The 22,601-nt window shown below is 42.2% G+C and overlaps 1 protein-coding gene across 4 annotated transcripts in view; it reads right to left on the reverse strand.

Annotated features, from left to right (window-relative positions):
* RSF1 (remodeling and spacing factor 1) overlaps positions 1–22,601 on the reverse strand; it is a 293,731-nt gene that overhangs the window by 135,289 nt on the left and 135,841 nt on the right. For 3 of the 4 annotated variants that reach the window (XM_029602188.1, XM_029602187.1, XM_029602189.1), the window contains 2 exons: positions 17,218–17,423; positions 1,562–1,713 (listed from right to left, as the gene is read on the reverse strand). In XM_029602188.1, the coding sequence (XP_029458048.1) occupies positions 1,562–1,713; positions 17,218–17,423 (358 nt within the window). The remainder of the gene's footprint in view (positions 1–1,561; positions 1,714–17,217; positions 17,424–22,601) is intronic. The other variant, XM_029602190.1, reaches the window with a different exon arrangement.

Here is a 22,601-nt window from a genome sequence, read left to right on the forward strand (position 1 = left end):
GGCATCCTTCGGCAGCTCCTCGCCTCCAGCTGTTGGCACTGCTCCATGGTCCTTGTGCTTCAATGCCTGTTCTCTGGAACTGGACTTTTCCTTGAGCGCAAGATGGGTGTGAAGTCTCTTTTTGCAGGACTTGATGACCCTCAGCAACATCCTTGTGCACATGCTGCAGTTGGTGACATGGCCCTCATCCAAACACTTAAAGCAACTCGTGTGACGGTTTGTAAGGACATCATCTGACCAGTCTGGACAATTTTTGAAGGCACTGGTCCTCCCCTCAGACATTTCAGAAAAAATAACAGAAGCAAAATCAAAACAAGAGATGACTGTGTCAAAAGAAAGATGGCTGAAAGAAAAAGGGGATGTTGACACAAGGTCCACAGTGAGCTGAGAAAAATGGGCTCAATACAGGAATGACAAAAATAAGCATAACTAATTTTTTTTAGCAAGAAACTAGTAGGAAAGAAAAAATATTAAGACTGAGTATGCCCAGAAGAGCTGAAGCTTTGGAAGAAGCTGTCTGGTTCAATGCCGTCAGGATGACGTCACCCAATTGTGTGATGGATGAATTACTTATCCTCAGAGAATGTTTTTATTAAAACTACCAACAGGCAATACGTAGAGCAGAGATGGTCAACTCTGGTCTTCAAGAGCCACAAACGGGTTTGGTTTTCAGGATATCCTCAATAAATATGCATGAGATTGATTTGTATACAATAGAGGCACCATATGCAAATCAATCTTATGCATATTCATTAATGAAATTCCAAAAACCAGGCCCATATGTGGCTCCTGAGACTGGAGTTGGCCACCCCTGACCCAAAGTATATGTAAGAGACAATGCAGATAGAAATCCCAAACCATTTACCTTTATACTATCTACAATTATTCCCAAATTCATTCATATAGTGTTGCTAGATGGGCAAATGGGAAGGTAAAATTAAATGAAGGAAATATATATCAGTATTTTAAAAAAAACAAAAACACAAAGCCAATAACCTTTTTTTCTAAAAGACTTTTTATAAAGGCCTTTTCAGTTAAAATTTATACTTTAGTACAGTTTAGTCAAGGCCAAGCAAAATCTTGAAATGCAAGTTGGATGCCCCATTGTCAGCATTTTTGTATTTAATAAAATGTATGAATCACTTTCCAGATTTAAACCAAATCACTCAAAGCGATGTACAGTATCAAAGCGATGTACAGTATCACTCAAAGCGATGTACAGTATCAACAATTCACTTTCTCTTGTACATTTGTTTATGATCGTGTAACTGGGTAATATTAATTTCCCTTTATTGCTTGTAGAGCCTAATGTGAGGCCCAGGCACCGGAACATTCTGCCAGACCATATACTCCAGATGTAGCTGTTGCATACATTTCTGGAATGCATTTTATTCTTTAGGGCATTGGAATCCTGTTCAAACAAGAGGCAATACGTATATGCAAAAGTGTAATGGACTGGCATATTTGCTATGAAATTGCAGAGCCTTTATAGTAGGGTTTGGGTTCCTCCTCAATTCTCAGAAGTGAGAACAATCTAAATAACTGGAGATCAGCTAGAGACCTTGTAACGGCATTCCTTCCTTCTTGATTTCTTCCTCCTCAAGACTGGGGCTGTCACGAGAAGAGGTGTCCGGTTGGTCAGGCTTTTTGAGCAATGCTGGGTCTATCTGTGCTTTCAGGAGTTCAAGTATCTCAGCCAATTCATTTCTATTTCTAAACAATAAAAAAAAAACAAAAAGGAAAAAAAAAAAGAATGGTAAAAATTCTTAGTTGTCAACATTTGGCTAGAAAAAGCTGTTTTATTAAAAAGAGCAGTTATGTTATAAATTCCTTTCTAAGTTAATAAAAATGAGGCTCCTCAAATGTATTTAAAATATATTTATCTACATAGTTTGGGTCCTGCAATTTCCCTCTTGCTAGTTTGGGCTTCCATTGGGCTGTGTCATGAGTCTCCATTCACATCTATCAGGGATTTCCCCCCTGTTTTATAATCCCAACCTAGCCCAGCCATTGCTGCAAGTCCTTAGCTCCCTCCAGAATCCAGTATGCATGCAACCCAAGTCTGGTTACTAAGTGTTGCTGTTGAGCGACGGCTACTCCCTCCTCCCTAGGGACTATGAACGCTGCCTCTACAGCATTCTCAGCCCTGGCTGGACCAGGGAACAGAAGCCAGGCCCTAGGAATTGAACTCAGCTCTTCCAAATAGCAGTACACAACACTATCCATGCAGCCACCAGGCTGGTCAATTTAATAAAATATGTAAAGTCATCAGTGGATGATGCACTAGTTGGGGTAATTACAACCAGCATACAATATCATGGGCACTTTAAAAACCTCCAAAATACATCATTTTACAAATTAAGGTTGTTAAAGCACTCCTCATGGGATCTTCTTATTTATTTATTTAACACTTTTATATACCGATATTCATGTAAGAAATTACATATCACTTCGGTTTCAACAAAAATGGGGCCCAACAGCTTAAGAACCATATTTTAAATATATTCATTTATGTAAAAATTATAGATTATGAGCATGCAGAAATCCTACTATATTAGTGTGGGTGGGCCCACACTAATATACCAGTCATTGGACCACCCACCCTCTCCCCTAGTCTGCACCCTTTAATAATCAGAGGCAGAGCACCACTCTGGTTGTGGCCCCTCCCTTAAATGGGGAAGGGTTGGCTCCTTGACAGAGAAATAATTTAACATTTCGTATGCAACTGCATATTGACATCGCTTTGTAGAAATACTGTGGTTTCACAGTTCTTCACAAGTTATTACTGGGCAGCTGTGTACTGCGTAGTACTAGTTTACATTTTCAAGTAAAAATAAAAAAAACCCCCCAATCTAATATTTAATATCCAAAAGTTCTGTACAATTTCAAAGACAGAGCTGGGCAAATCTGGGCCAGATCTAGGATCCCCCTCTAGACACCAGGCAGGAATCTGCTTCCTTTCCCTTCTGTGTGGCTCACTTACCCCCCACCTCCCCTGTGAAGTTCTCTCACCTTGTGGCCCTGCATCTCCCACTGCTGCTGGGGCCATCCTGTGATATTGGTTTCTCTCCCTGACAAACCCCAGGTACCAGAATGTGGCTTTTAGATGCCATGGTGACCTGGCACCCAGGATTTCTCCCACCCTGTTCAAAGGCTCGTAAGATCACCTGCCCTCATGAAATGCACTTTCAACACAAACTGCCATTAATAGTTCAAAAAGTCTTAAAATAAAAAAAAAATAGTTGATCACAAAGTAAATGGGCTTTTTACATTTTGTGTGAAAAACAGTATAAAATTGTCATTTTTGTATAAAAGGATTTTTTGCTATTAGGGTATTACTATTACATTTGGGAAACTCACTGGCTGGCCATGTACTGTGTGGCACAGAAGACTTTAGTTTTTATCTCTTGCCTTCATGGGGCTGGCAAGGGTCAGGTATGTGATGGAGATAATACACTAAATCCCGGCAAGGGTGGGAAGACCACTGCCACTTCTTCAGTGACCCCTGCCACGCAAGTGTGAGTGACAATGAGGTTAGGTCAAGAAGGGGATCTTTCCTCTTGACTGGTTAGGACACTTGTTACCCGTGTATGGTGTCTGGGATGCTGGGTTTCAGTAAGAGAGGAAGAAATGGGATTTAATAAAGCAAACAAAAATTGGGATTCTTCATTATTCATCACACTAGATAGAAACACAATAGGAAAATCAGTCACATTTACATGAAATGGTATTAATGCTATGGAGTCCACTTAAGACTCAGTTGTGTGGGAATAAACCTGAGATCCCTTCACAGGAGAGGCGGGATAATAGATATGCTTAAACCTTTCATCTATGGAAAAAAATGAGATTCATTTTTATTTTTTTCTCTCTTTATAGAGCAGGATAAAAAAACACTTGGTAATTTAGTTTCATTTTAGGCTTAAAAACTGGGGTCATTACAGATAAAAACAATCATTTTTAAAAAGATTTGAAGATAATGCTTTTTTCAGTTTCACTCAATGAGAAAATTAGTTCTGATTCAGCTGTATCATTTCCAGCAGTGGCCGAACACTTTTAAACCCTAGCTCAACCTACATACAAAGCTTGAAAGTTCAAAAGGCGATTGAGGCTGCTCTTAAGTCAGATTCAGCTTAAGAGCTAAAGTCAACTGTTTGCGCAAGGAATAAACTCATTAAACACCAGGGATCCATTTTCAAAGGGATCTAGTCAGCTAAGGAAAGACTTAGTCAGCTAAATCAAAGCCTTTGAAAATTGACCAAGCAGCTCAACTGGAGCATTTTAGATTCATTATGTAGCTTAAATTAGTCAGTGCCAAAAGCCTGGTTGAGGCAGGAAGACTTAGCAGTGCTAATCAGCTAAGACCCCAATATCATAATGTGCACTTGGCTGTGTTTGCATGTTAGCACGCAGTTCTGTGCATATTTTTGTACATACAACTTTACTCCCAATTTAACAAGAGTTTAGCACACACTAATATGCACACCAATAAGAATAAAAATGTGTGCACAAAGCAGTGCTCCTCCATGCAAATCCCATGTTAATCAAGGCATTAGCTATTATTCCCCAATGCAGAGAGGTGTGTAAGCTTTATTAAGGCTGGAAATGTAACACCTGGTGAGAGGTGCGGGTAAAGTTTCTGGGGGTAGTGACAGTCTATGGGGCTGAACCCAAAATTCATGGTGCTCGGGGGTCTGCACTTGGAATTTTATGCGCGGAAAACATCTTGCTTCCTAACTCACGTTTTGTGCTCCTACGTTTTAAAAGCACAATCTTTATGCTCCTAACTTTTAGGAGACTTTTAAGCTCCTAACTCTTGTTTTCTGCACACAACAATGTGCATAAACCTTTGTATGCACAGTTTTGGGTTAGTGCTTTTTTTTTTTGGTAACTTCAGACACATTAGCATACCATTAGCTTTTTGCATTGGACTTGTGTTTAAAAAAACTAAGAGTAAAGAAAATATGCACTGAAGTTTGGCACACATTTTATACTCATGTCCGGGGCCTAAGTTCAGCTAGCTAACTGGATAAGATTATCTTTACTTAATTAGTAATCTTTATCCGGCTAGATACATTTTTTTAAATATGCAAATTTTGCATGAACTTTTCCAGTAAATACAACACAAATACAATTAGCTGGGATAAAACAGCAAGCTAAATAAAGATAGCCACTAAAGGGGTCATTTTCCAACTCACATTACGGCGTTTTCAAATGTGTTAAAAGCACCATAATGCATGGTTCGAAGCTAATTTTTAAAAGGGGAGGAATTGGGGCAGAGTCAGGGCAGGATTTCTGTAAAAGTGGGCTGGCTTCGCGAAGCCATACACATGATATCGCACAATTTTAACGCCGAAAATAACTACACCTTTTTCATTGGCGTTAAGCTATGCGATATGCCCATAACGTAAACTGTGATTTTTTAGAAATTATGTTTTGGGCATTTTTAGGCTGGGGACGGGCCTGAGAAGTGGGGAGAGAGGAGGAAGAAAAAGAGAGAGAGGGAGGGAGAGCGCCTCTGGGGGTTGCAACATATTAAGCAGCTATTTATGCTACAATACGAGGCCCACCTAGTAACTCAAGGTGAGGTTTAGGTAGTAGTGTAGGGGTTAGTTAGGAGCCACTTTGGCATGCATAGTTAAGACATTCGAATAGAACAGTACACTCTCTTGTGAAGACTGGATGTCCTTCAGAGTGAGGAAACTCACACAACGATGACATTTGTACAATATTCTCTCAACTTAGCTTGATTGACTCTCTACCTGGGTAACATCTAGCTAGGTTGAGAGAACACTGTACAAATCTCAGCGTTGTGTGAGTTTCCTCACTCTGAAGGTCATCCAGTCTTCACAAGACTGTACTGTTCTGTTCGTACGTCTCACTCTGCATGCCAAAGTGGCCCCTAACCCCTACACTACTACCTAAACCTCACCACGAGTTACTAGGTGGGCCTCATATAGTAGCATAAATAGCTAACTACTACAAGGGCCTTATAGTTATTCTCTCTCTCTCTCCCCACCAGTGGTTTGCAGGTAGGAAATGCAATAATTGTGGTATTAACGCAAAGTGCGAAAAGTTAAAGTAATTTGCAGTAATACCTATACGAAGTACTAAGATAACATACATTGCGATAATGGAGAAATTACTTACCTGATAATTTCGTTTTCCTTAGTGTAGACAGATGGACTAAGGACCAGTGGGTTATATTCTCTTCTGCTAGCAGATGGGAGATGGAGTCAGATTTCAAAGCTGACATCACTCTAGATATACCCCTGCAGTAACCTCAGCAATTGAGTATTCTCTTCGAAAAGCCATTGTGGATATATCTTGCTTAAATAACTCGATTAAACTTGATTGAACTGATTGAACTGATTTCAAACTGGAGACTGCCAGTGCTCTCAATCAATTAATGCAGACACCGGACAAGCTGTGGGTGTCTTAAAACTAGGGGTAGGCAATAGCTTACCCGTATTTGCTTAGTCTCGAGGTTTGCTTCAGAAGTCCTCTTTCTCTGGGGCAGCCGTGGGCAGGATGCTGAGTTCATTTGTCTACACTAAGGAAAACAAAGTTATCAGATAAGTAATTTCTCCATTTCCTAGCGTGTAGCCAGATGGACTCAAGACTAGTGGGATGTACAAAAGCTAATCCCAGACAGGGCGGGAGGCTGCTCGTGGCCCACTTAGTACTGCCCTTGCGAAGGCTGCGTCTTCTCGGGCCTGAACATCCAGGCAGTAGAACCTGGAGAAGGTGTGTAGGGAGGATCATGTCGCCGCCCGACAGATCTCAGCAGGCACCAGCAGCTTAGTTTCTGCCCAAGAAACTGCCTGGGCCCTAGTAGAATGAGCCTTCACCTGTAGTGGTAAGGGCTTTTCTGCCTCTATGTAGGCTGCCTTGATTACTTCCTTGATCCAGTAAGCTATGGTCGCCCGCGAGGCCGCTTCTCCTTGTTTCTTCCTGCTGTGAAGAACGAATAAGTGATCCATTTTGTGCACCAGTTCTGGTCTTTCCAGGTATCGCACGAGGAGTCTGCCGACATTTAGATGGCAAAGAAGGCGTGAGTCTTCAGAGTCCTTATTTTCCTCCGGAGATGGTCTGGTTCAAATGAAACTTGGAAACCACCTTCGGTAGGAAGGAGGGGACGGTGCACAGCTGTATGGTTCCAGGAGTGAACCTAAGGAAAGGTTTCTGATAGGACAGAGCCTGTAGTTCAGAGGTGCGATGAGCTGAACATATTGCCACCAGGAATACAGTCTTCAATGTTAAGAGACGTAATGATAGACTTTGCGTTGGTCTGAAGGAAGCCCCTGCTAGGAAGTCTAATACCAGATTGAGATTCCATAGGGGTACCGGCCACTTTAGGGGTGGCCGGAGTTGTTTAACCCCTTTTAGGAAATGGGTTAAATCCGGATGAGCTGATAGCCAGATACCATCCAATTCGGCTCTGCGGCTATTTGGACCTTGAGGGAGTTGAGTGACAACCCCTTCTACATACCATCCTGTAGGAACTCCAGAATCATGGAGATCTTGGCCGTCTGTGGGAGCATCCCACGGTCCTCGCACCAGGCTTCGAATACTCTTCATATCCGTATGTATGACAGATGTTGAGAACTTGCATGTGTGGAGCAGGGTGTCAATCACGGCCTTTGAGTAAACGCGCTTCCTCAGGTGAGTCCTCTCAAGGGCCAGACCATAAGAGAATCGAGCTGAATCTTCGTGAAGAATCGGGCCCTGCCAGAGAAGGTCCCTGTGTGGAGGTAGGCACAGGGGGCACCCTGCAAGGAGTCTTTGCATGTCTGCATACCATGGTCGTCTTGGCCAATCCGGGGCCACTAATAGAACTAGTCCCCTATGATGTTCTAAGAAAACACAGAGGTAGGCGATCTATGATAGCCGTCAGGAAAAACACAAGAATAGATGCCTGGAGCTTTTTCAATGTTTATTAAAACAGAGACGTATATTAAAAAACTTGCCCGACTCTGGCCGAGTTTCGCGGCTCACAAAGCCGCTGCCTCAGGGGCTACCAACAAACAAAAATCAATATCAATCACAACAAATCAAAAGTTAATAATTAACAACATCATTAAGATCTCATATATATTAAAAAGTCTTTAATAAAGTTTAAAAACCTTTTTAAATGTTCACTAAGATCTAAGATATTGACCAAAACTAAAAATTATGAATAATCTTAAAATGACAAAATAAATATGATGCCAAACATACCAAAAAATGAACTTCCTAAGTATAATGCCTATCTACTTAAAAAATATATCAAATAGTATATATTGTCCTTTAAAAATCAAAGTAAAATTGCTTTACCTTCAACACTTCACAGCTGCAAATAACACTCAGTAGTGCAGTTTCTTCCAACATACAATCACTGATTGTCAGCAATACATAAGGCAACTGGAAAAAGTATATAAGACAGCTTAAAAGATTTTCCTAAAACCCTTCATTAATCTCTAGTGTGATTCTGTTAAAAATGAACAAGTGGCAAAAAATCGATTTAACATAACAAATAAATCATAGGTTGAAGGCTAATTTTTAATATAAGCATCCCCATCCTTTAAAAAATTGAAGCATTGCAATATTTGATAAAACAGCAAAAAGTGGCTTTAAATCACTGATCGTGTGATAAATATTATATTGGAAAAACGATCAGGGAATTCAATAAGCGCATATTGGAACATAAGAGTAGCATTAAAAGGAGTGTCAGGTCGAAACCCTTAGTAGATCACTCTCTGGAATTCAATCACAAATTTGAGCATTATAGATTTTGTGTGATACAGCAACCGAGTCTTAGCTGGAGAGGGGGAAATTTGGATAAATTACTATTGCAAATCGAACAGAAATACATATATGAGTTCAACACAATGACACCTAATGGTTTGAATATGGAAACTGATTTATCTGTATTCCTCTAGTCTGTTTTTTGTGATAATGTACTCCATAGGTAACTTTTACAACATATTTCATGGAATTCTGTTTGCGCATTTAAACGGCATGTTAGCAATGATCGAATGCTGGTATCTCTTTCGTGGTTTTATATTACTCTTTGTGTGTTTTAAATTGTTTTACATATGATAAGACAGCACAATACATTTTCTTACATGTGGCAATTAAATAGTTTTAACATTTCTTATAATTTATTATTAACTAACATAGATTTTATAGACTATATTTATTCATTGGTGGGTTTTTTTTATTAGTTTATAACCATGAAGTTTTATGGATTGTATTTATTTAAAGGTGGCTTTTGATCAGTTTATTTATTTATTTATATATTTTTTAGATAAATTCATCAGCAATTTAACCATTTTTAAAGAACAATAGTGGCTTTATTGAAATCTGTTATTTTAGATCATGAATTTACACTAATTGGTAAGATATTTTTTATAGTGTAAATATATTTTTTAGATATACGTAATTTATTTTAAATTTTTCATCATTTGGTTATACAGTATTTCATTGTTCAAATTGGATCTTTTTAATAACTTGATGAACTGAATAGTAAAACTCAGCATTTAAACTGGGCTATACGAGCAGACTATTTTGCTTGACAGCCGATAAGTGTATCAGTAAACACACCCACGAGATTGATTGACATATGCAGTAACGCCCATTTTATTAATTTAAAACAGAAATCCCTTGACTTTTTTAATAATTATAAAATATTTTTTTGCAAATTGAAAAGATCATTGCATGTCTAAAAGATCCTTGTTATAAGCAGTATTTTTGAAAACCATTTTTAAATTTTGGCGCCAAAATTGTCCCTTTAAAATGGAGGATTCGACGTGCTGAACAACATAGAAGCAGAGACTACATATGCTGCACGTCAGTGCGAGAAGTAAACTGTTCAATAATTTAATTGATCTTTTTTGAATCATGTTTTAAATTATTACTTGTTTCTCACAATCAGTTTAACGATTTATCATTGCATTAGAGCACAAAGGTATACTGAATTTGCTCCGTAAAGCTTTTCTAGCTGCCACCAGTGGACTTTAAAGATTTAACAGCGCTTATTTTGATTTTAATTGATTTGAGAGTGAAATATATAGTCTATTTGCATCCACCCCATATATTTTGTGAGCGTTTTGGTTGCCAAGGGTTTGTCGGGCAAAAATCTGCGTTTTTAAAAAAATGATCGCGCTTTTTAGCGATCAGTGATTTAAAGCCACTTTTTGCTGTTTTATCAAATATTGCAATGTTTCAATTTTTTAAAGGATGGGGATGCTTATATTAAAAATTAGCCTTCAACCTATGATTTATTTATGTTAAATCGATTTTTTGCCACTTGTTCATTTTTAACAGAATCACACTAGAGATTAATGAAGGGTTTTAGGAAAATCTTTTAAGCTGTCTTATATACAAACGATTACAAACGAAACATGCATCTCTATAGGATCTCTCTTCTACAAGCAAAAAAGGACTATTACGCCAGCAAAATCCATGATATTCAGTTTGACGCTAGGGCCCTGTTTTCCTACGTATCTCAACTCACTAAACCCTCTGCCCCTACCATTCCTGACGATCAGGCTCAATCCAAAGCCAATGAACTCGCACTCTTCTTTCAAGATAAAATTGCAAACACGCTAGCGCTTCTACCTACCAACCCAACACCACCAGCTCTAAACTTCACCACCACATGCTCCCCCAGAGCTACCCTAGATTCCTTCGAGCCCACCACCCCCCTGGAGATAGAATCAACACTCAAGAAGCTGAAACCATCCAGCCACCCGATGGACCACATCCCAACGAAACTTCTGCTCCTTATCCCAGGCACCATCTCCAGATCTCTGGCCGACATCATTAACTGCTCCCTAGCCCAAGGAGTATACCCAGATGACCTTAAAACAGCTTCTATTAAACCTCTCTTGAAGAAACCCAACCTGGACACCAACGAGCCTTCCAACTTCCGACCCATATCCAACCTCCCGCTGCTAGCTAAACTCACCGAGAAGGTGGTAAACACACAGCTTTCGGAGTACCTGGAGGAACACAAAATCCTATACCCCTCCCAGTATGGCTTCCGCAAGTCTTCCAGTACCGAAACCCTCCTCATCTCGCTAACAGACCATATCCTCATGGGCCTGGATAAAGGGATTTCGTTCCTGCTAGTTCTCTTAGACATCTCCGGAGCGTTTGACACCGTAAACCATAGCATCCTCCTCACTCGTCTCTCAGACATTGGATTATCCGGATACGCCTTCCAATGGTTCAGCTCATTCCTCAATAATAGAAGCTCCAAAATCACTATCAATAACAAAGAATCTCCTAACTTCAAATCTACTTTAGGTGTTCCCCAAGGCTCCTCTCTATCCCCCACCCTCTTCAATTATATACCTACTGCCTCTTTGCCAGCTCCTCACAAACCTTAACCTAATCCACTACTTATATGCTGACGACGTTCAGATCCTGATCCCAATAAAAGAATCCCTTCCAAAAATGCTCTCCTTCTGGGAGAACTGCCTTAAGTCCATCAACCAGTTACTCACCAGCCTGAACCTGGTCCTCAATGCAGCCAAAACTGAAATCCTTCTCATCTCCACCGACCATTCTTCCAGCCATGATCAGACAACCTCTATCCCTCAGACCACTCAAGTTAGAGATTTAGGAGTCACCATTGATAACGACTCAAACCCCTCCTCCATCTCCAGGACTTCAGAACTGTCCTTCAGTCTACATTATTCTCCAAAACTGACTACTGCAACACTCTCCTCTTAGGACTCCCGATCTCTGCCACTAGACCACTACAGATGCTCCAGAACTCAGCAGCCAGGATATTAACCAACACCAACCGGAGAACTCATATCACTCCTATACTTAGAAACCTACACTGGCTACCTATTAAATACAGAATTTTGCACAAAGCAGTCACCATTATCCACAAATCCATACACAACCAACTACCTTTAGACCTTCAGTTCCCACTCAAACTATACACATCGGCAAGACCCATCAGAGCGGCACACAAAGGAACCCTTCAAGTTCCCCCAACTAAATCCTCTCGTCTAACCTCCACGAAAGAACGGGCATTCTCCACAGCTGGCCCCATCATCTGGAACAACCTGCCGACTGATCTAAGACTGGAACCCTGCCTGATTACCTTCCGAAAAAAACTCAAGACTTGGCTTTTCATCCAAGCCTTCCCATAAGCCAAACACTACAACAGTTCGTTCATTTTGCCCAATAGACTAAATGACCGACCCAGCCACTATATATTCATAAGTTCTCATGCTCCAGTTTTTCTGTCCTTTATTTCCTGGCTACTCTAGCCCCCAAGTTCTTGCTCCCTGTTATTTGTATCTGCACCTCGGCCTTCCTGTTATATGGTTTTGTTCAGTTAACCCCTAAGTTCGATGTAAACCGGCCTGATATGAAGCTTGTCATGAAGTTCGGTATAGAAAAACATGTTAAATAAATAAATAAATATACTTTTTCCAGTTGCCTTATGTATTGCTGACAATCAGTGATTGTATGTTGGAAGAAACTGCACTACTGAGTGTTATTTGCAGCTGTGAAGTGTTGAAGGTAAAGCAATTTTACTTTGATTTTTAAAGGACAATATATAGTATTTGATATATTTTTTAAGTAGATATCAGGCATTATACTTAGGAAGTTCATTTTTTGGTATGTTTGGCATCATATTAATTTTGTCTTCATTTTAAGATTATTCATAATTTTTAGTTTTGGTCAATATCTTAGATCTTAGTGAAAATTTAAAAAGGTATTTAAACGTTATTAAAGACTTTTTAATTTTTCTGAGATCTTAATGATGTTGTTAATTATTAACTTTTGATTTGTTGTGATTGATATTGATTTTTGTTTGTTTGTAGCCCCTGAGGCAGCGGCTTTGTGAGCCGCGAAACTCGGCCAGAGTCGGGCAAGTTTTTTAATATATGTCTCTGTTTTAATAAACATTGAAAAAGCTCCAGGCATCTATTTTTGTGTTTTCCCTATGATGTTCTATCCTGCAGATGATCTTGCCCAGTAGTGGCCATGGGGGGGAAGGCGTATGGCAAGTCTTCCTCTGGCCAAGTCTGGACTAGAGTATCGATCCCTTGGGAGAGTGGCTCTCGTCTGCGGCTGAAGAACCTGGGGACTTGGGCAGTGAGATGGGTGGCCAGTAGATCCATGGCTGGGAGGCCCCAGTGATTTACTATCACTTGGAAAGCTGTGGTCGCCAGCATCCATTCCCCCGGGTCCAGGTTCTATCTGCTTAGAAGGTCTGCTGAGGCATTGTCTTTTCCCGCGATATGGGAGGCTGAGATCCCTTGTAGGTTTATCTCCACCCATGCCATGAGAGGGTCTATCTCCAGAGACACCTGCTGGCTCCTGGTTCCTCCCTGGCGGGTGATGTAAGCTACCGTTGTAGCATTGTCAGACATTACCCAAATCGCTTTGCCTCAGAGTATGTGGCTGAATCACAGGCAGGCTAGTCTGACTGCTCAAGCTTCCAGGCGGTTTATGTTCCATCCCGCTTCTTCCTTGTTGTATTGTCCCTGGGCCTTCAGTTCCTGACAGTGGGCTCCCCACCCTCACAGGCTCACATCCGTGGTGAGCAAGATCCAGTTCGGTGGGGATAGGTTTACTCCTCTGCTTAGGTGGTCTTCTTGTAGCCACCACTGAAGCTGAGAACGTACCTCTGCTGGTAGTTGAAGGCGAATCGAGTAGTCCTGGAACAGTGGGTTCCAATGTGAGAGTAAGGAGCGCTGGAGCGATTGCATGTGGGCCCTTGCCCATGGGACAACCTCCAGGGTTGATGCCATGAGGCAGAGGACTTGAAGATAGTCACATACCTTGGGGCATACATTGGTCATTAATCGTCATAATTGTTCCTTCAGTTTCCTTCTCCTCAGGGGAGGGAAGACTTTGTTCTGTTTGGTGTCGGAACGGGTCCTCAGGTACTCTAGAGATTGAGAGGGCTGCAGGCTGCTCTTGCCCGTGTTCACGACCCAAGTTCCTGCAGTAGGTTCTTGACTCTGCTAGTCACCTGCCAGCTCTCTTCCGAAGACTTTGCCCTTATCAGCCAGTCGTCCAGGTAAGGGTGTACCAAAATCCCTTCCTTCCTTAGTGTTGCTGCCACGACCACCATAATTTTGGTGAATGTTCTGGGGGCGGTTGCTAGGCCGAAAGGTAGCACTCGGAACTGGTAATGGTGACCCAGTATCGCAAAGCATAGAAAGCGCTGGTGATCTTGATGTACTAGAATGTGAAGGTAGGCTTCGGAGAGGTCCAGGGAGGTTAGAAACTCTCCTGGTTGTACTGCCATTATCACGGAACAAAGAGTCTCCATGCGGAAGTGTACTATCCACAGATGACGGTTGACGTTCTTGAGATCCAAGATGGGTCGGAATGATCCTTCTTTCTTGGAAATAAAATAGATGGAATAGCACCCCGTATTTTGTTGGGGCTTAGGAACCAGAGTTATTGACTTCAGGTTGAGTAGTCTTGTTAGCGTGTCTTCCACTGCCAGTCTCTGTGTGGGAGTGGCAGGGTGACATCATAAATTTGTCTGGAGGGATGCTGCGGAACTCCAGAGAGTAACCTTCTAGAATGATGTTTAGTACCCATTTGTCCGACGTGATCTTGACCCATCTTTGGTAGAAGAGGGCAAGTCGACCCCCTATTTCCTCTTCCTATGGATGGGTCGGCCCATTCTCATTGGGGAGCACGGATGGAGCCTGCCCCCGGGCCTGTTCCTCTCTTGGTCTGTCAGTTCCGAAAGGGCTGGGATCTTCCAGAGGGACGAGGTGCCTGGAACTGTGAGTTCCTTTAGAGTCTAAAGCGTTGCAAGCCTCTGCTCTTGGCTCTTCTGGGGGAGGGGCACTGAGATCCTTTACTCCTGTCTTCCGGTAGCCGAGGCACTGGGGATTCGCCCCATTTGCTGGCTAACTTCTCCAATTCGCTTCCGAATAAGAGAGATCCTTTAAAAAGCATTCTTGTGAGATTTGCTTTAGAGGTCACGTCAGCAGACCAATTTCACAGCCGTAGTTTTCTTCTGGCTGCCACTGACGAGGCTACTCCTCTGTCTGAGGTACGCACCAGATCTGAGCTTGTGTCTGTTAGGATTTCTGCCGCAGGTTCCATCATCTCACCAGTATAAGTTCCGGAGTTATTTGCTTCTCTCAAGAGGAGCAAGCAGGAATGTGCCACCAGTGTGCAGCAGGAAGCAATCTATAGTGTCATTGCTCTTGCATTGAAGGCCTGCTTAAGAATGGATTCCAATCGACTATCCTGAGTATCCTTCAATGTAGCCCCTCCCTCAACGGGAATGGCTGTTCGCCTTGAGACGGCACAGACCATGGCGTCCACTTTCAGAAAACACAGGTGTTCCTTTGGTCACTGGTTCCAGAGGGTAAAGGGCTTCCAAGGCCCGACCCCCTTTGAAGCTGGCCTCCAGGGCATCCCACTCCAGGTCAATCAATTCCTTTATGGCTTCCATCATTGGGAAGTAGCATGAGGCTTTACGAAGGGACACCAGGATAGGGTTCTTCTTTGGTTCTGCCATAGGGTCCGTGCCTGGAATACCCAGAGTCTTCAGGGTCTGGAAAACAAAGGCTGATAATTCATCCTTGTGGAAGAAGCGAAGCATGGTTTGGTATGGGTTCCAGGCCTGGTGAAATTTCTCCTTCCTCCAGGGAGCCGCCCTCATCATCTGAGGTGTCTGGGTTCCTGTCAGGGAAATTCTTTGTTAGGCGAGGCATCTGAGCAGGGCAGGGAGGATCTTGTGCTTTCAGCAGGGGTTGAGCCCGGTGCGCAGCCAGGGCTGATTGTGCCTGAACAAGGCTTGCAGCCCTTGGAAAAATTCTAACCAGGAGAAGATCCCTGGGTCCATTTAATCCCAGGGGGAATCTGAGTAGGAGCCCCTGAGGTGCCCCCTCTTGTGGAGAAGCCATCTCAGAGATGCATAGATCCGGGGAGCTATCGTCTATAGTAGTACCGGACCCATCCCCAGACAGTGAGGGACCAGGCTTTGGTTCCCCTTGGGCTTCCTCACAATGCTGACACAGGCGGGACCTCCAGTTCAGGCTGCGTGGCTCTTATGTGGCTGGCTGTGCAAAGACAGTACCTTCTGGCCTTCTTGGTGCCGGTGCCATTGCCTCTAGCTTCAATGCGTGCTTGCAGTTGTAAACGTGGCTGTTCGCTTGGTTGCACGCGCATCTGTATTGGACGCACACAAGTTAGGAGCATCGCCCACCCGGCGTACCCCGCGCGTACCACCGGTCGAGAAGGGAAGATGGCACCGACACCCCCCGCGCATAATATGGTGCCCCACCAAGGGACTCCACGTTTACCCCAGCACCGGATCGGGGCCTAGCCCAACCAGGGCTGCTCAACCCGATCGGTGCTCCCTTTCACCTAGTTGGAAGAGAAAAAGAATCGGTACGGCGATCCGAGCCTCGGCGCTTACCGATCAAGTGCCGGGACGGTCTCCAGCTGCAGAGGGAGAGAGCTTTACCTTCACCGCCGCACTCGGTTGTGCACCTGCTGCCTTTCAGCCACTCTGGGGGCTAAATCCATGCCGGGAACCGGCTACCGGACCAAGACACACCTCTGAGGGTTATCGGAAATCACCTCAGGAATTCTCAACTGGGGAAGGGACTCTTAGGTATCACCACAGGAGAGCGAGGCTCGATCTTCTTTAAGGTAAATTTTAATTTTCTTCTTTGTTGTAATTCTTAACACTATTCTAGTGTGTGGGATAGTGTCTGCATCTGCTAGGAGACGGAGAGATACTGAAGAGATGAGGTTACTGCAGGGGTATATCTAGAGTGACGTCAGCTTTGAAATCTGACTCCGTCTCCCATCTATTAACAGAAGAGCACATAACCCACTAGTCCTGAGTCCATCTGGTTACACGCTAGGAAAATAGGCTATTACCATAAAACATGCCCCTCTTATCACATGCGATATTTTGATGAATCTAGCCCTAAGTACAGTTACCAGGCTAAATCGAGCCATGTAACCCAACCCTACAAACAGCAATCCTAATTCTAACCATTTAGCCAAACTTTGATTGGCTAGATTTAGGAGAATTTTCAGCTCTAGGCAATTAGAGTCAGCTAAAATCTGCCAAAAGATTAAATTCCTAAAATTCACTGCAGTATCTTACCCATTCAGCAGGTCTTTGAAAATTGATGCTTCAGAGTCTATGGCCCCAGATAAAATTTAAAAATACCATTTACATGCTAAGGAAAAAAATATAGTGAATGAACCTACTTGACAACACATTTCCATGAAGATCCATCCTGATCATCTTGCTCCTCTATATACATTCGGATATTGTGGTCTTGGTCCAGTTGGCACCAATACATCAGGCCATCTTTATCTCGGCCAACTGGTTGTAGGCGCATGGCATCAGAATCCTCTTCATTAATAGTATTCTTAAATTTCAGATTGTCATCAAACTGACACTCACAAAGGTGCTAAGAAAAACAAATGCAACATGCAGAGTCTTTTGCTTTCGTTTTCATTCATAAATGCGAAAATCCCTAAAACACAGGGGATAATGGACAATTCTGCCTCAGATGTAACAGTTCTATAGGCTGAATGTAAACAAATTTACTATTAGGAGTGTAAGACAGCACAGGATGGGTTCAGGTGGTATATTTGGAGCCTCCCCTGAATTTGGGATTATTCCTTTATAAGCTGGGGAAGGTATGTCATAATGTTTCTCTTTGTACTCTGTGTCTGGGACTGAACAGAAGCAGAGGTAGAAGAGGTTCTCCCTCTGCAGATCAAAAAAAGGCCAGATGAGAAAATAAAAGAAAAGCTGCAGTTTGAAGAGACAGTGTCTCAGGACAGAGGTAGCAAAGAAGAAATTTCTGTTTACGAGGTTCAGCCTAAGCCCCAGAGGCTACTGCCTTCCATCTCCTTCCTCAGATCCAGAGGGAGAGGGATGCAAGTGGGACTTACAAAAATGATCCATACTAACTCACCATCTGAGTACAAGTAAACAGACAGGATCTTTGCACAAGTCCAAGATTTTGCAGCTTTCAGAAGTTTGTTTCTGACCAACTATATGGCCCCACCAGGAGAGTGTGGGATCCTGAACAAAAGTACTCATTTGATCTGTGAGGAGTCCCCTGGGAAACTATGCTATTAACCAGGCAGACAGATCTGCTGTGCTTCAAGTTAAAAACTGAAATTCATAGTGAGGTGAATGCCAGCTGCCAGAAATTGAATTTACTTAGGACTATCCCTTGAAGAAATTTTGCCATTCCACATTCTTGCAGCTATCATCTAGCATCACTAAATCACCAGGAGGTCAAGGCAGCCGTGTGCTGTTAACTTTTAAACTCCTATATGATGCAACTGTTCTTCGTATAGCAGAGTTTCCTGCCGTATACGGATTCTCACCATTAGGGGCTGTGAGATAACAGGAGGCTTAAAGTTTGTAGAAATTATCAATACATTATTTTAACTGTGTGTTTTAGTATGCATGAATAGTATTGTTTTAACTATGTATGTTTTACTGTAAACCGCCTTGATGGCCAGATCCTGCCTATAATGCGGTATATAAAAACTTTTTAAATAAACAAATGATGGTAAAATATTTAAAAGGAGAAACTATGCATTTTTATTATAAAAAGGCAAGTAAGGATGGCAATCCTTTAATTGCAGGTGTTGAGTTATTTCCATTACAATTAAAAAAAACAACATACAACCATTTTAAATATCAATATCTTCTACAACAATTTGTGCTATCAGTGACTGCAGCACGCCACTGGAATACTGGCTCTCCCAAAATAAGCATACCTAATAACATTAGATGCTGTCCCTACTTACACTATTCTAGCTAAGGATATCTCCCAGCTGTCAGCCTTACAAGCTTGACAGTCTACATTGCTCTAACTGTGATCATCACTCCATATCTTTCAGTTGTCAGCTGTACAAACTTGTGACCCGCGCAGGAGATTGTTCCTCATCCTCTATACTCTTAGTTGAGAAGTATGTTCAAATCAGCCTGCTACCGATGCTAGGAAATGCAGCATCGGTAGCAAATTTACTGACCAATAAAAAAAACAAAACAAAAAAACACACAACAAAAAAATGAAACATCCATAAACAATTTAATGTTAATAAAAACCTCATGTGTTTTGGGACTCATGTCCTGTTCATGGTCTCAGAATGTAAGGTACTAGATCTCAGTGCATAAAGGGGTGAATGTCAGCATAGTAAATTCAATTGGGCTTAACATGGCAATGGTAAAATATATGTTTGCAAAAAAGTTAGGTTATCAGTACAAATCTGGCAGACTGTTTAAAAAAACCCCCCCAACAAAAACAACAACTTTTTCATGAGTTAGCAACCCTGCTCTGATTACATCTGAGAATGTACCAAAGGCCTGCCATTGCTCTATGTTGCTTGACCTTGCCTTCTGTTCTTGGGAGCTTCATGCAGCCAAACCACTCTTTTTAACAAGCCAGTTTGATCCATCTCCTCCTTTGGGTTCTCTACTATTCTAGGCAGATAGGCATAACAGTTCATTCCTACTCCAAGGCCTCACATTTCTTTTACCTTACTGTACCCACAACACCCTGCTCTTCCTACTGCCCTCCACCTGTCGGGTTCTGTCTCCTTAGACCTCCTTGTCCTCTTCATTTCTGCTTTCTTTTAACTTTGAAGAACTCTATTCTCACCGTTTATTTTGTCACCAAAATGGGTCAAGAGCAAACACTTTTTATTTTCTTTTTAAGGAAAGCTCGATGCTACTATTTATGATTACTTTCAACTTCACTTCCATTCTGATCTTGGAAACGAATGCCACCAAAGCCTGCCAGCAACTTCAGCTATTGTACCCATTGCCGTTATGAAGTCTACGGCTACTGCTTGGGAGGCAATGACGCCTAGTTGTCACTTTCAGCTAGCCAGACCCAGCAGGAAAGACTCGGCACTTACCTGACCGAGAAAACGTCCAAGCTGTGAGTTAGCTCACAAGTCTGGCAAAAAGACTGCATGAAAAGGATTTCCTTGTGGGTAGGTTCTGTCAAAGCAGTTCTCAGCTACTTTAATGCCTCATCATAAAGCTGGGACCCAGGGAAAAAAAAAAACCCAACAATTTTGCCTGCCCCAAGAAATATATTCCTTCAAATAGACTCAGAAGTTACTGCTAAACATTGGTCTGAATTCCGCCTTAATCATGCCCACAAGGGAGAACCTGCCCTCTACAACCAGGACTGCAGGAGAGCTCTCACCTTCTATCTGAAGCAAACTAAAGCCATCCAGCTTTTTATTTCTTTGATGCCCACAAACCTAGCCTTCCTCTGGGAAAATGTTCAGTCTCTACTGGGTTAACACATTGCATCTCTGTTACACCCTGGTAGGCTAGCATCTGGAAGGACACATCAACAATCATGCTGTTAGGAAAATGGCAACATCAGTAGCAAATGTCTAAAATACAGAAATCTGCAAGGCTACATCATGGTATTCAATCAACACTACTTTCTCTAGACACTGCCTTTTGCCAAGACCGATTCGGTTTATCAGTGCTATTACGGTTTCTCCCAGGATAATGCCCATCTCCATCTCCTCTGGGACCTGTTCTTTTATATTTGTTGTTTTTGTTCTGTCTATCTTTATAAAACGCAGTTGTTCCTTCTATTTCTCTCCCATGCCCTACTGGTGCTTGGTTTACCAGACAGCTAAGTTAACTAATCCTATGTAATAGTGTAACTACTGAATACTACCTTAGTAATTATGGATAATTAATAGCTTTCCAATGACTTAAGGCATTCAGGTGTGGCACATGTTGATCTAAAACAATACAGGAAAATCATGCATGCATTATAGTAAGTTCCCTTACTGTAATTGTTTTCTGTAGACAGCAGGATGAATTAGCCATGACTTGTGGGTGACGTCATCTGGCAGCACCGAACAGACCCCCTATCTCTTAGCTTAGAGCTTTTGCTCTGATCAAGTGTGGGAATTCCCATGCAGTTGTTGCCTCATAAGCCTTGCTCAGTTGATTTTAGAGATAATTCTAGCTAAGTAATCAACTGTCCAAAGAGGGTGGTAGATATTTAACATGGCTAATTCATTCTGCTATCTACAGAGAACACCTTTACAGTAAGTAAACTTGCTTTCTCCATCAACAAGCAGGGCTGAATTAGCCCGACATAAGGGGAGTTCCAAGCTGAGGGCTGTAGCAAAACATTTACTAAATAAGCAACTCAGAGCCCACCATGGAGAATAGACTGTTGAGTGAATAGGCTACACAAAACTGCTCGTCAGAATCCACTCTGACTCTGAGAGACTGTCCAAACAGTAATGAGTGTGCACTGATGACCATTTTGCAGCTTTACAGATCTCTGAGTGGTAATGTTCGGAGATGAGTCACTGAAGCAACCATGGCTCTAACTTGATGAGCCTTGATGGTGTCTGTAATTTGAAGTCCTACTAGTTTAAGGTGGATAATGTAGTAAAGCCTAAAGCTCGCAGACCTTTTTGGCTGACATTACTGCTACGAAGATTATTACTATACTTTCCATGTTAGAAACTTGAGAGAAAGATTCCAATGGTTCAAATGGCAACTTCATTAGTTGTCCCAAAACCATGTTTAAGTCCCATGGAACAGGTGGTTTCACAATTAGAGGTTTAGTATTCCATAAGCCTTTCATGAACCTGCAACCTAATGGATGAATGGAAAGGGGCTTCCCCTCAATTTGAGCATGGTAAGCTGCTATGGTACTGAGATGTACTCTTACTGTTGAGGTGCTAAGTCCTGAAGCAGAAAGAGAGAGCAAATAGCTCAGTAACTTAGAATTCACATGTAAATGGATCCAAGGTATTACGTTGACATCATATAGGAACCTTTTCCATTTAAAACCATAGGCTCTTCTAGCTGATGGGTTTCTGGCAGACACTATTATGTCCTCAACTTCCTTGAGTAAAGGCAATTCGGTGATCATTAACCACTCCATATCCAAGCCGTCAAGTTGAGGAAGGAAGGTTCAGATGACACAGATTTCCCTCTTCTTGAGTTAATAAGGATGGATCTGACCCAAAAGAGATTGTAGAACCGCTGGACAACTGTACTAGATACACAAACCAAACTTGTTGGGGCCTAGTCTGAGCACTTTTTGCACTGTTCCAGCTATCAGTGGATTGGTGGAAAGGTATACATAAGATCTACACAACAATCGAGCAGAAAAGTGTCCTGAGCAGATCTGAGTTTGCTGGGAAAATGGAGCAAAACTTTTTCCAGTTTTCTGTTTTGCTCTGATTCAAATAGGTAGATTGCTGGAAGTCTCCATAGACTGAGTAGTCTGACGGCTGTTCACTGCTGCACAGACCATTTTGCGTAATCAAAACAACTCTGCTGAGGCGATCCGCTAATATGTTGTAGATCTCTGATAGGTCGCTTGAGGACAGCTTGATAAGAAGAAGAAGAAGAAAATGCCATACTGGGTCAGACCAAGGGTCCATCAAGCCCAGCATCCTGTTTCCAACAGTGGCCAATCCAGGCCATAAGAACCTGGCAAGTACCCAAAAACTAAGTCTATTCCATGTAACCATTGCTAATGTTAGTGGCTATTCTCTAAGTGAACTTAATAGCAGGTAATGGACTTCTCCTCCAAGAACTTATCCAATCCTTTTTTAAA

Source organism: Rhinatrema bivittatum, chromosome 5, assembly GCF_901001135.1.
Source record: "Rhinatrema bivittatum chromosome 5, aRhiBiv1.1, whole genome shotgun sequence".
Taxonomy (NCBI): domain Eukaryota; kingdom Metazoa; phylum Chordata; class Amphibia; order Gymnophiona; family Rhinatrematidae; genus Rhinatrema; species Rhinatrema bivittatum.